This window comes from Pristiophorus japonicus, chromosome 6 (assembly GCF_044704955.1).
Source record: "Pristiophorus japonicus isolate sPriJap1 chromosome 6, sPriJap1.hap1, whole genome shotgun sequence".
NCBI lineage: Eukaryota > Metazoa > Chordata > Chondrichthyes > Pristiophoridae > Pristiophorus > Pristiophorus japonicus.
Window position 1 is genome coordinate 26,187,816 of NC_091982.1, and position 14,589 is coordinate 26,202,404.

The 14,589-nt window shown below is 46.7% G+C and overlaps 1 protein-coding gene across 3 annotated transcripts in view; it reads left to right on the plus strand.

The window, feature by feature from the left end:
• tenm1 (teneurin transmembrane protein 1) overlaps positions 1 to 14,589 on the plus strand; it is a 1,011,052-nt gene that overhangs the window by 872,609 nt on the left and 123,854 nt on the right. For all 3 annotated transcript variants that reach the window (XM_070882702.1, XM_070882701.1, XM_070882703.1), the window contains 2 exons: positions 3,605 to 3,854; positions 5,749 to 5,769. In XM_070882702.1, the coding sequence (XP_070738803.1) occupies positions 3,605 to 3,854; positions 5,749 to 5,769 (271 nt within the window). The remainder of the gene's footprint in view (positions 1 to 3,604; positions 3,855 to 5,748; positions 5,770 to 14,589) is intronic.

Genomic DNA, 14,589 nt, shown 5'->3' on the forward strand with positions numbered 1-14,589 from the left:
GGCCACAGCGGACCAGGAAGGCACGCACTCAGGGGGCCACAGCGGACCGGGAAGGTACTCACATGGGGGGCCACAGCGGACCGGGACTGGCACGCACTCGGGGCCACAGCGGACCGGGAAGGCACGCACTCAGGGGGCCACAGCGGACTGGGAAGGCACGCACTCAGGGGGCCACAGCGGACTGGGAAGGTACTCACTCGGGGGGCCACAGCGGACCGGGACTGGCACGCACTCAGGGGGCCACAGCGGACCGGGAAGGCACGCACTCAGGGGGCCACAGCGGACTGGGAAGGCACGCACTCACGGGGCCACAGCGGACCGGGAAGGTACTCACTCGGGGGGCCACAGCGGACCGGGACTGGCATGCACTCAGGGGGCCACAGTGGACTGGGAAGGCACGCATTCAGAGGGCCACAGCGGACCGGGACTGGCACGCACTCGGGGGGCTACAGCGGACTGGGAAGGCATGCACTCAGGGGGGCCACAGCGGACTGGGAAGGCACGCACTCGGGGGGCCACAGCGGACCGGGACTGGCACGCACTCGGGGGGCCACAGCGAACTGGGAAGGCACGCACTCAGGGAGCCACAGCGGACCGGGAAGGTACTCACACGGGGGGCCACAGCGGACCGGGAAGGCACGCACTCAGGGAGCCACAGCGGACCGGGAAGGCATGCACTCAGGGGGCCACAGCGGACCGGGAAGGCACTCACTCAGGGGGCCACAGCGGACCGGGAAGGCACGCACTCAGGGGGCCACAGCGGACCGGGAAGGCACGCACTCAGGGAGCCACAGCGGACCGGGAAGGCACGCACTCAGGGGGCCACAGCGGACCGGAAAGGCACGCACTCAGGGGGCCACAGCGGACCGGGAAGGCACTCACTCGGGGGGCCACAGCGGACCGGGACTGGCACGCACTCAGGGAGCCACAGCGGACCAGGACTGGCACGCACTCAGGGGGCCACAGCGGACCGGGAAGGCACGCACTCAGGGGGCCACAGCGGACCGGGACTGGCACGCACTCGGGGCCACAGCGGACCGGGAAGGCACGCACTCAGGGGGCCACAGCGGACCGGGACTGGCACGCATTTGGGGGCCACAGCGGACCAAGAAGGCGTGCACTCGGGGCCACAGCGGCCCGGGAAGGCATGCACTCGGGGGGCCACAGCGGACCGAGAAGGCACGCACTTGGGGGCCACAGCAGACTGGGACTGGCACGCACTCTGGGGGGGGGGGGGGTGCCACAGCGGACCAGGAAGGTACTCACTCGGGGGGGTCACAGCAGACCGGGAAGGCACGCACTTGGGGGACACAGCGGACCGGGAAGGCACGCGCTCGGGGGGCCACAGCGGACCGGGAAGGCACGCGCTCGGGGGGCCACAGCGGACCGGGAAGGCACGCACTCAGGGGGCCACAGCGGACCGGGAAGGCACTCACTCGGGGGGCCACAGCGGACCAGGAAGGTACTCACACGGTTGGGGACCGGGAAGGCACTCACTCGGGGACCAGAGAGGGTCACAGAAAGCCAATCCACAACTTGCTCTTTAAAACTGGCCAATTGCCAACTCTGAGCTCTACTGCGCATGCATGGCCATTTCAGCGACGTCAAGAACGTAAGTTTTTTTTCTCCCGTGCATGCACAGAAGGCCCGGCTGCGTTTTTCGGCGCAGACCACAGGCTCCAACCCCCGAGGCGACTGGCCACGCTGCACGACTCCAGATTATAGCAGAAACATCGGGGAAAGTTTAGACATGTTTTTCTGGTGCATTTCCAGACCGAAATAAGCGGCGTAACTCTGGCAATACGCCAGAAAACAGGCTTGGGGAAAATTGAGCCCACTGTCTTTCGAATGAGACGTTAAACCAAGGTTCCGTCTACCTTCTTAAGTGGACATAGAAAACCCCTGGCAATATTCAAAGAGCTGGGGAGTTCCCCAGTGTCCTGGTCAATATTTAACCCTCAACCAACACATAAAACAGATTATTTATTCATTATCTCAGTGGGACCTTGCTGTGGGCAAGTTGACTGCCGCGTTTCCTACATTACAACAGTGACAACACTTCAAAAGCACTTCATTGACTATAAAACACTTTTTGGACATCCCCAGGCTGTGAAAGGTACAATATAAATACAAGTTATTTAATTCTTTGTATTTATAATGCAGATACTGGTCTGAGACCAGTCGCTAAATTTTGGGTTCCAGGTGGGCAGTACCCTTTTTACTTTCTGGCGAGAATTGCTGTTCTCTTGCTCGGAGAAAGCTTTGCACATGCACATCCATCTCAGTCATTTAAAATGTTACTGTTTGGAGAGCACAGACTACGGTGTCTACTTTCAAATCAACTGGAAATTTTGAAATGAGAACAGAGAATGGTATAAATACACAGCGTGTCAGTCAGCACCGTAATGAGAAAAGACAGGTTAACATTTTAGGTGTAAGGCCCTACCTCAGTACTGAAGTGTTGTGTATGTCCAGCATTTTCTGTTTTTTGTTCTGTCAGTTTAAAGAGTGCTCTGGAGCACCAAAAGACCCTATTGCTTATTTGAAACTGCGTAACAACACACTGGAATTATACTCCATGTGGTCAAACCTAAGTGGTGTGACACTGCCTCTTCCAGGGAGTCTTACGCAGTTCCTCACAGCAGTCAGGTTGGATCCTGACTCTGGATTTCACAGCAACTTAAACTGTTTCACAGAACTGCTCAAGTTGCAATATAAACAAATCTTTGGTCAAAGTGTATCAATGTTTTGGACTTTGTGCAACTCTCTGGCACTAGGAATGTTCCTACTATTAGTTCCTACAAGCACTGTAGCCAGCAGACTGTAGACTATAACTAGCAGTTACAGTATCTACGATATTAGCAGTTGGGCACTTTGTCCCTGTCTGTAAGTACTAGTAGCAGCCAGGATCTCCACTCCGATTGCCATACAATGACCATGTTGGAAAGTGCTTATGCAGACTTTCATATAAGAAGAAGGTGGGACCTTATTGCGAGGCCCTCCTTGCTCAAATAGCTTGCCAAATCTGAGCCGTCTAAACTCACACAAAGAATGATCACATACATGGGGTAGCTGAGAGTTATCGAATCATCGAAACTTAGAGCACAGAAGGAGGCCATTTGGCCCGTCATGCCTGCACTGGTTCTTTGAAAGACAGTCAAGCTTACTCCCACCCCCGCTTTTATAGAATAATTATTGAGTTGCTGGTGATCTTGGACGGTCACCCTACAAAGAGTATGCCTTTTAGAGAGATGGAAAGAAAAGAGAGAAAATAAGGGTAACAAAAATAGTTTAATACAATAAATTAAAATTTGAATGAGCTTTAAGTTAATTGAGTACTAATGGTTTTCAGTTCACAACTATATTTAAACCTCTTCACATTGGAACAGATTCATAACGATATCCATCATCACCTTTTCACAAGGTAGGAGGGGAGGGTTGTGAACGCTAATCACTGTTCTAGATTGATTCAAGTCTGGGGTTATCACTTACGTGAAGGATCAAGGTCAGGCTCTAATCACAAACTGCCCAACCACAGCAATAGTCTGACAAAACCAATATGTTACACCTCTCAGTTATTCCCTTCTTTTAATTTTGTGTTCAGGAATCCTGCACAAAGGAAATGGAGAAAACCAGTTTATATCCCAGCAGCCACTTGTCATTACAAGCATCATGGGAAATGGTCGTCAACGAAGCGTTGCTTGTCCAAACTGCAACAACCTGGCAATCGACAATAAACTCTATGCACCAGTCGCCATGGCATGCGGCCCAGATGGCAGCGTCTACATTGGGGACTTCAATTTTGTACGCCGGATCTTTCCATCTGGAAATGCCATAAATATTTTAGAATTGAGGTATGACGTGCTTGGACTGATTTATATGTTAGAGTTTCAAACCTGAAGTTCGATGATTACAAGCCTGACATTTTCAAAGGTTTACTGTTGTCAGAATGGGGAATGTATAACTATGTGCAAATTCTATTTACTGTGAATCTCCCAGTAGATTTCATGAGGTTTTTTTTTTTATCCCTGTGCATTTGAGCGCAAGTTATTTCCAGTTGCAGCAAATAGCTTGTGTATATAGAGCTGGTATAAGCATTGCTTCGTGTCTGTTTCACAAGAATTGCTTTCTCCCCCCCACCCCAATCACCCCAGAGTTAGAGCCAGCTCAGATGTTGGAAAGTGCAAGCCATGAGTAAGGGAAGGTGTCTAAGTTCTGGTGGCATCCTACTGTCTGCAGTACAACCTGTATTCCAATTTGCTTTGCTTGCCATGTCATAAAGACATGGACAGAAATGACTACTAAGAGCAAGATTTTTCTGGGACTGACTATTTAGGGAGTGGAAATTTGACTTCCACTCATCCCACCCACCCCTACAAAGTTAATTACATTAGAAATAGATAACTGTCCCTTTTGTGGAACAATTTTTTAAGACAGGGTCCAGAAGAAAAAAATAGAAAATGTACTGTTCCCTCCTGCACTGCAATCTTTCTATTCCTCCTGTGAAACACAAAATGAGTCTTGATGAGAGGGCAGTTAGGTTGAGTGTGAATTTTGCTCCTTGGTGTTGTGCAGAGGGAAAGGGATAATGGATTTGCACTTGTTACTCTTGTATGTTGCATTTTTATTTGTACCTGTGTAAAAAATAAGGATAATTAGGCCCATGATGTCACAGGTTATTTTTGTTCAGTAGTTTGCCTCGCAACAAACCAATAAAAGGTTAACATATTTGTAACAGTTGGGCTCTAAGAATAAAGTGTTACTCTAAGACAACTGAAACTTCTATGCAACTTCTTTACATTGTGCAGTTTTTCTCTTCTGAAGACTGACTGCTGATGAGCTATGATTGTACCAGCAGTGGTCTGGTGGCTCGCCTGATTAGCCATTGTTCAGGTTTGAACCTAGATAGTGAGTGCAAGCAGGCTGTAATCACTGGTGGATGTCACAGCAACGCCCACTGACAGCTTCACTCAATCAGGGTCAGTTTTTGAGTAACCCGTTCATTAGTCAGGTGGTGTGCCGAAGGAGTCGAACCGCAAGCTTTACCTTAAAGGCGAGGATCAACCAATCGCAGGGAGGCCAGATTCCAGCACTCCCTTTTGCAGGTCCGTTGGATTGGCCGCTTTACCTGCAAAACCTCAGATTTGGGGCTTGCGCTGGTTCTTTGCTATCCTTTAGGGAAGAAACCTGCCACCGTGACCCGGTCTGGTCAAATGTGACTCTAGCCCCACACCATCATGGTTGACTCTTAACTGCCCCCTGAAGAGGCCCAACAAGCCATTCAGTTACCACCACCTTCTCAGAGCAACTAGGGATGCCCACACCCCAAGAATTATAAAGAAGCCTAGATGTCGCAGGTAAAGCTGCAAACATCTGTCTTGTTCAGATGATGCTCTTCCCCTTGATGAAGGGCATCCATGTAACAATTTATGGGGTGAAATTGCGCTGTGCGTACTAGCGTATGAATATTTAATGTACCTCTATTCTCGAGTTTAACAGACATTTTAACCCGTTTAATATAAATGGTTCAGAATCTCCATTAAAAAAGCAAATGATTTTCATATGAAAACATTAAAGCCTTTCTACACTAATATACAGCACGATTTCAGCCACTTTTTTGTGTATATTTTTATTTGTGGTTTTATGTAATTCTGTTTCCTTTAAATTGATGTGCACAGCAATTAAAACCTGTTTTCCTTTTCTATTCCTCATCCGTTACATTTGCGATTTTCAAACTTGCTGCTTCAGAAACAGAGACATGAGACACAGGTAGGTCAACGTTTTTAAATGTTTTTGATTTGTTGATCCACCCCCCCGCCCCCACAAAGGCATTTCATATTCTTGAAAGATTTTAAAATTTTTATGGTAGAGCTGAAGTTCCAGAACTGTGCATTTCCTTCATAAAGCCCATGTACTGTACCTTGCACAGGTCATTCTGGATTCTATAATTGCAAGGATATGGCAGTGCAAAACACAGATCAGTAGAAGTAACATGCAAGATGCATAGATTGAAACCATGGGCCCCGCTATTTACTCGGGGCCGTTAAGAGAGCCGCGAGGGGGAGGATTTCCTGATGGGAAACCCGGAAGTACGGGTTTCATGGACGCCCTCCTGAAATTAACTGCAGGGCGACTTTCAAATTTTCTCCACAGGTTTCCTGCCCAACAGCTAGCCTGATTGACAACCAGGGAGCAGATGCCAGATAAGTAGGAGATCGCGGGGTGAAGGTAGTCGGAGATCGGGGGATGGGGTGGAGATGGAAATCGGGGAAGAGTCAAAGATTGGGAAAGTAGGAGATAGCAGGTGGGGATTGGAGATGGCGGGCGGTTGGGTGGGTGGGGGGTGGGTGGGGGGGTGTTGGACGATTGAGAGGTGTATAAAGAGGTTTTCTTGTTCGACCTGAAGGAAACACACCTGCTGCTCAGAATAAAGGGGTGCCCATTTAAAACTGAGATGAGGAGGAATTTCTTCTCTCAGATGGTTATAAATCTGTAGAATTCTCTGTCCCAGAGAACTGTGGAGGCTGGGTCATTGAATATATTTCATCATCATAGGCAGTCCCTCAAAATCGAGGAAGGCTTGCTTCCACTCTAAACATGAGTCCTTAGGTGGCTGAACAGTCCAATACGAGAACCACAGTCCCTGTCACAGGTGGGGCAGATAGTCATTGAGGGAAAGGGTAGGTGGGACTGGTTTGCCGCACGCTCTTTCCGCTGCCTGCGCTTGATTTCTGCATGCTCTCCACGATAAGACTCAAGGTGCTCGGCGCCCTCCCGGATGCACTTCCTCCACTTAGGGCGGTCTTTGGCCAGGGTCTTGCAGGTGTCAGTGGGGATGTTGCATTTTATCAGGGAGGCTTTGAGTGTGTCCTTGTAACGTTTCCTCTGCCCACCTTTGGCTCATTTGACGTGAAGGTGTTCCGAGTAGAGCGCTTGCTTTGGGAGTCTCGTGTCTGGCATGCGAACAGTGTGGCCTGCTCAGCGGAGCTGATTATGTGTGGTCAGTGCTTCAATGCTGGGAATATATTTAAGGTGGAGATAGACATATTTTAGAGTGATAAGGGAATAAAGGGTAATGGCGAGCAGGCAGGGAAGTGGAGCTGAGTCCAAGATCAGATCAGCCATGATCTTATTAAATGGCAGAGCAGACTCAAGGGGCCAACTGGCCAATCCTGTTCCTATTTATTATGTTCTTGTGTTCCTGGCCCACAAACAAAGTACCGTCTAATTTTTTGGGGGGGCCATGCGGCCCCTTCAAATTAACCTGCCGGGATTCCCGAGCCCTGGGAAACCCAGCCTCCATGGGTTTAAAAATTAAAATCCTGTTAAAATAGAGGCACTCAACCTCCTTAAACTGGCTGACCCGCCTCCAGAGAGTGACCCACCTCTGGGTGACCCATCCCCTACCAGCCTCCATTAAAACCAGAATTGGCAGGTTGAGATTGGGTCGGGTTTGAGATTTTAAAGATTTTACCTCCCACCCATCGCCAACCCACCCGTCCCTGTGGGTTAATACTCCCCGCTATATGTCTGCAGCAAGGAATTCTCCTGTACAATCACAATTCCAAAGAAATTACATGACTATAGTAAATTTTAAAAGCATAACATTCATTTGTGATGCATTGAAGCTTCAAAGCTGCAATATCTCATCTGGTTGACTTTTAAAGGTCTATTATATCTATTAAACAATGAGCTGTATGTGTCAGCAAATACTTAAAGATTCATGAACAATACTGTGTTCCATGTTAGTAATGTGGCTCATGTAATATTAACAGAATACATGTAAAATGTTTCAGTGAGTGCATGTTTGTCACCAAAGCAAGCCCCAAATCATTGTGAGTTGTGTTTGAAACCAGATGCTTCACAGACTCAATAATGGTGACCCTGAAACTATCTGATTATCGTAAAAACCCATCTGGTTCATTAATATTCTTTAGGGAAGGAAATCTGCTGTCCTTACCTGGTCTGATGTCTATGTGACTCCAGACCCACAGCAATATGGGTTGATGCTTAACTACCCTCTCAAATGGCTTAGCAAGCCACTCAGTTGTAACATACCATTTTGAAAAACAATAATTAGAATAAAACCAGACAGACCACCTGGCATCGAACTAGACACCAACGTCGAACACGGAATCATGAGTGTGATAGAAGAGACTCAACACAATCCAGGATAAAACAGGCAGCTTAATCGGCACCTCAGCCACCACCTTAAACATTCACTCTCTTCACCACCAGTGCAACGTGGCTGCAGTGTGTACTGTTTACAAGGTGCACTGCGGTAACTTGAAGGCTTCTTCGACAGCACCTCCAAACCCATGGCTTCTATCATCTAGAAGGACAAGGACAACATGCGCATGGGAACACCAAGCCCCTCGAAGATCCTTCCAAATCACACACCATCCTGACTTGGAAATATATCGCCATTCATTCATCGTTGGGTAAAATTCCTGGAAATCTATACGTAACAGCACTGTGAGAGTACCTTCACCACACAGACTGCAGCAGTTTAAGGCAGCAGCGCACCACCACCTTCTCAAGGGCAATTAGGGATGGGCAATAAATGCTGGTCTTGCCATTGACACCCATATCCCATGACTGAATACAATAAATAAATAGAATCTAAGGCATGCAAACATCATGTCAAAGCAGATATTAATGTAGTGGTGCACGAGTACAACAGCATTGCTGGGATAAATTGCACACATCTAGACAAGTGGATTAGGTGTGAAATAAGGAGGTAGAATTCAACAACAACAACAACTTGCATTCATATAACCCCTTTAGCATAGCAAAATATCCCAAGGCACTTCACAAATGCATAATTAGATAATAATGGATACCGTGTCAAAGAAGGAGATATTGACAAAGGCAACTAAAACTTGCTCAAAGACATGGGTTTTAAACAGTGTCTTATAGGAGAGGGATGTGTAGAGGCAGAGGGAATTAAGGAGGAAACTGCAGAGTGTGTGGTCGAGGTGGCTGTAGGCAAGGCTGCCAGTGGTTGTGCGAAAGGAGGGGAGATGCACAAAAAGCCAGAGTCAGAGGAATGGAGAGTTTGGCAGGGATTGTAGAGCTGGGGAAGGTTAGAGATAGAGATTTAAAGGTAAGGATGAAAATTTTAAACTGGAGGTGTTGGGGGAATGGGATCCAATGTAGATCAGCGAGCATAGGCACAATAGCTGAGCAAAGCTGGTGCAGGATCGGCTACAGGCAGCAAAGTTTTAGATGAGCTGAAATTTACAAAGGATGGCTCTCGGAGACTGGAAATGAGAGCATTGGAGTAATCAATTCTGGAGATGACAAAGGCATGGATGAAGGTTTCCACAGTAGATGCGATGAGGTAGGGATGGAGATGCTACAGAGGTGGCTTTAGATGTTCTTTGTGATGGAGTGATTAGGAGCACGGAACTTTGGCTCAGAATTGGATAGGATGCCAAGATTGCGAACAAACTGGTTCAGAGTTTGTGGTGACATGCCGAAAACAATGGCTTCAGTCTTCCCAATGTTTAACTGGAAGAAATTGCAACTCATCCACAACTGATTTCGGACAATCAGTCTGAAAACACAGAGGGAGTAGAGGGGTCAAAAGCAGCGGTGGAGTAGTAGAACTGACTGTAATTAGCGCATACGTGGAATTGTGTCCCCGTGTCTGCAGATGATGTTGCCAAGGGGCAGCATGTCGCTGAGGGAGAGAGGGGGACAAGAATAGATCTTTGGAGGACTCCAGAGGTACAATTTTGGGGTGGGATGAGATGCTCCGGCTACAATCGGATACGTAGAGTGAAATCAAGCGAGGGAAATCCCATTGAGTTGGACAATAGAATAAAGGCATTAGAGGAGAATGGTGTAGAAGATGAGGCGGGATTAATGCACCATGGTCATAATTACAGAGGATTCCATTTGTGACTTTGACTAGGGCTGTTTCACTGCTGTGGCGAGGACAGAAATGTCATTCGAAAGATTCAAACATGAAGAGGCAACCCATTCAAGAACTTTGGGGAGGAAAGAGAGGCTAGAGATGGGGCAGCAGCTTGCAAGGATAGAGATTGGCTTTTTTAAGAAGGAGATGATGACGATTTTGAAAAGGCAGAACATGTACTTGAGGATAGGCAACCATTTGCAAAGTCAGCTAGTATGGGGGCCTGGTAGGGAAGATGTATGGTCCGTAGTTTAGTGGGAATGAGGTCAAGATAAGGGAGAAATTTGAGAAAGATGTCGGTTCAGAGTGGGGGAGCCTGGTGGTAGGTTTGGTTTGGTGAGCAAGGGGAAGTGGAGGAAGCAGCAGATGGTCTCAATCTTAGTGACAAAGAAGTCCAAAGCATCTCACACTTGTTGGAGGTACGGGCAGAGGGGACAGGGGAGAAGGGTTGAAGGAGACTCTAGTTAGTCATGGATAAAAGAAGCCCAGTTTGCTCTCACCCATCCCCTGGTCCAACCTGGCCACCACTATGCGGTTCCCTAGGCCAAACCAGACAAAGCTGGGCTGGGCAGCCTCTCCCGATTTATTATTTCCAGAAGGAATTTGCAATATTGCATTGTATGTATGAGCTGTAAAATTAAATAAATCAGGATATCTTGTGTCTGCTTCTCACTGAGTTTTAAATCTGGCAATACTTCCCAACAACTTCACTTTTGGGACATGGAGTTCATGAAAGCAACCCTGACTGGTGCAGATACATCAACAATGCCTTTGCTGAATAGCTAGCAGACACGATGGGTTGAATGGCCTCCTTCTGTGTTGTAAATTTCTATGATTCTTTGATCAAAACAGTCCATTTATGTTTTCATTTTGTTGTTTGTGATGTTGGGCTTTGCAGCATTGATAAGATCAGTTTATTCTGTTTGTTTAAATCAAAATGTTAATAATTTTAAAAGCAACCTGCACTAGGAATAGATTTTCACAAATGGATAAAATCTGTTTCATTCTGAGAGGAAACTTTTGAGGTGGTATATCTTCTTGTGTGCAAGATCTCAGTGAGCCGAAATTCTGGGGCAAGCAAGGACTCCAGACCACATGATACCGAGCAGATGTCTTTATTTATTTCAACTGAATAAATTCATGAATTTTAAATCTGTATAATATCATAAACACAAATTACTGGCATTATAAAAAAAATACATATTTTACATTTGTCACTCATTAGGCTCCTAGCCTTCACGGGTCAAGGTTTCCATTGTATTACCTCCCCTAAAGTGGATGAGCAAAAATTGTTAAGTGCACAGCTGTGGTCCTCATCATATGATCGATAGTGCTCTGCATATGTGTGCCACTGTATTCATGAATTTCATAATGACAGATGCAGTACCCTTAATGAAATTACTTGGAAACATCACTCAAAATACAACCAGGCGCAAAAAATTGAATTCCACAACTGAGGGTTGGAATTAGACTTTTACAGTAGAGTTGTGCAGCACAATATGAAGGTGTTTAAGGCCACAAATACAGCAGCCAATTTGCACAAGGTCCCACAAACAGCAATGAGATAAATTACCAGATAATTTGTTTTCTTTAGTAATGTTGGTTGAGGGATAAATGTTGGTCAGGACACTGGGAGAACTCCCCTGCTCTTCTTTAAATAAATGTCATGGATTTATTTTTACATCCACTTGAGAGGGCAGAAAAGATTTCTGTTTAATGGCACCTCCGACAGTGCAGCACTCCCTCTGTACTGCACTGACGGTGTCAGCCTAGATTAAGTGCGCAAGCTTCTGGAGAGAGGCTTGAACCCATGACCCTCTGACTTAGAGACGGTAGTGCTAGCACTAAGCCAAGCAGGGGATTGGTGATGGACAGATTCCACTGCTCCTCTTTGCATACTCCTGACAGTACTGGCTCTATGAGTAGAATTAATCATTCCGTACACTTGGGAAAGGTAGCAATTTGGAAGGAGTTTTGCTCCCTCAGTTACTATAACTGACTGCTGGTGTATGTAGGTGGGCAGGTACATGGCAAAACACGGTTTCAGTTACTCACTTAATGGGGCGATGCATTAAAAGCAGTTGACTCCTGGATTGTTGTTCTGTGGCTGCTGGAAGGATCCTGTGGCATTAGCGCAGGGCAATGCTGCCCTTCACTGCCACTGTTAGTACAGTCCAACAGTTCATTGTTTCTGCAATTCTTCAACGACCAGCCGGTACACCTCACCAACAAGCTCAATCATTATACTGCAGTATACAGAAAAGTAGCTGACAAAGTGAACCTTTGTCAGTTCATGTTCAAAATGCTTTTTAAAAAATCAATTTGTATTACATACACACATACAACTCTATCTATTTACCTATATGAGACAAAAATCTGCATTTATATCAATACTCCTGTACTTTTGTTTTGATCAAAGATATGTCAATATAACCCAAGTATAAAACATAGCCGTGCAGAAGGCTGAGTTTATATACTGGCACAGTCCAATTAGGATGATTTACACTAGAGATTACTGGATTTTACACAAATATAAAAACACCAGGGTACACAAGGAGATTTTCTTGTTGGTTGATGAGACAAAGTGACAGATTTCCTATTGGGTGAGATGCATAGCTTCCAGCAGACAGGCAGCTTGATGCCAGCTGAGAGCTGGTGAAACTTATTAAAAGTACAGCTGGTGGATCAAGTATTTGTGTCCAATGGGACTCAAAGCAGACACTGCAGCAGTGTTTAACTGTCCAAATTCAGTCATGCCATCCGTCATCCATTTAAAGAAGACACACAAATTGCCACTCATGTCACTCAGTAACACAGCTGGTATCAGTTGTTCCTCATTCGTGGCAGTACTAGCCCAATAAAAAAAGACTTGCATTTATATAGCGCCTTTCATGACCTCAGGACTTTACAGCCAATGAATGCAATCGCTATTGTAATGTAGGAAGCCAGCCAGAACTGATATTTCATCATTGGAGTCAACTGCTGGCTGATGGTTTCTGAGAGATTTTTCCGAGAGTCTCTGAACAACAACGACATTGCAGATGGTCAACCAAACCCAAAGGTATTGTGTACCAGACATAGGGCTAGAGTTTCCCATGTGCAGTAGCTCCTGGCAGGCTGTTTTTGCAAACGCACACTGCAGCTGTGTGGGAGGGGCCCGAAGCACGCCGTCCCTGGCCCTGGCCGAATGGGCTCACTCATCGACGGCCCGCTGTGTTCCCTTAGGTAGGACTTCTATTTTTTATTTGTTATTTACCGATTGATTTTGGTGCTTTCGGTGCAGGGTTCCTTCTATTTTATTAATTAATTGCTTATTACTTTTTGTGCTTTGTTTGATGCTTGGTGGTGCTTCAAATGTAATTACTTGCGCGAATTCCTTAACCCTAGGTAAGATTTTTCTGTGCGAACAGAAGTGGCAACATACGCTGGCCTAAGTTAGTTTGACTTCCAAATATTATGGTAGGATTGCAGGTCAAAGCTCCACTAAAATCATTGTAAATTATAATGTTAAAATGACCTTATACAAACACTGTTTCTGAGCAAAACATATTGCATAAACTAATACACTAAAGAGGGGGAGTAGAATAAATCAATTAGTTAGATCTGGTTTGTTTAAGGTTGTTAGCCAGATCATTTCTTCATTCACGTAGTTTATGTTGCTTGTGTTGTTTCCAGAGAGGAAAGTGTAATTTAAACCTTGAAAACGTTCCAGAATTATTTAAGTGTCATTACATTACTATGGTTACAGACTACCTGGCATGACTGGAAAAGAGGAGATAATGTACTTCGTGGTCACTTATACAAGATCTTGGTTTGGCATTTATTTTTGAAGGACTTGGCATCTTGGGACCGAAATTCACCGTCCACGAAGGGACGGCTACCGCGGAGTTTGGGCGGTCGACCGAAAAAAATTGGTTGGCCGTCGCAGTCGGGTACTTTTCCCTCCCCGAGCCATATTCAGCTCGGGGGATTTCAGCGGTGCTCACTTCTGCCGGAAACGGTGCGGTGAAGCCGCTGTAAAGGAGACATTCCAGCGGTGAGCTCTGCAGCGTGTGGGCCGCTGGAAAGTGGCAAGGTCTGGGATTTTCAGCAGTGGCCCCGTGAGGTATTCGAATCGGTACTCAAATGGGACACTGCTGGATTGTTGCCGCGATCGGGGCCGTTTGGTCGGGAAATAGTTTTATTAATTTTAGTATTTTTATTTAAGATTACAGCATCTACTGTATTTATCTTTTAATAGTTTTATTAATTGTTTTGGCTCCATTCAACCTGCTGAGTGCTGCTCAGAGGTTTGCACAGAATTTTGTACAACTTTCAGGTCTGACTCTTTAGTGGAGTCCTGTGAGCTGCAGGGATCTGCTTGGCAGGGTTCACCCTGAAGATGGGAGGAGTGTTGGGAGGGCGATACCTGGTACACCTGCTCAGAAGCAGGGCGGCACGCAGGAGAAGGTGTCGCCATCAGCACCGTGCAGACAGGCAGCGGGCAAGGGAGGCAACAGCCATGATTAGTTCACTCTGTGCCAGACCAGTGTGCCCACCGTCTTCACCGGCCCGAATCAGGATTGCGGTTGGCTGCTTGGGGACAAGGGATAGCCCCTGTCCACTTGGCTGCTCACTCCATTGCGGAACCCCAGGACAGCGCCAGAGCATGCATACAGTGACGCTCA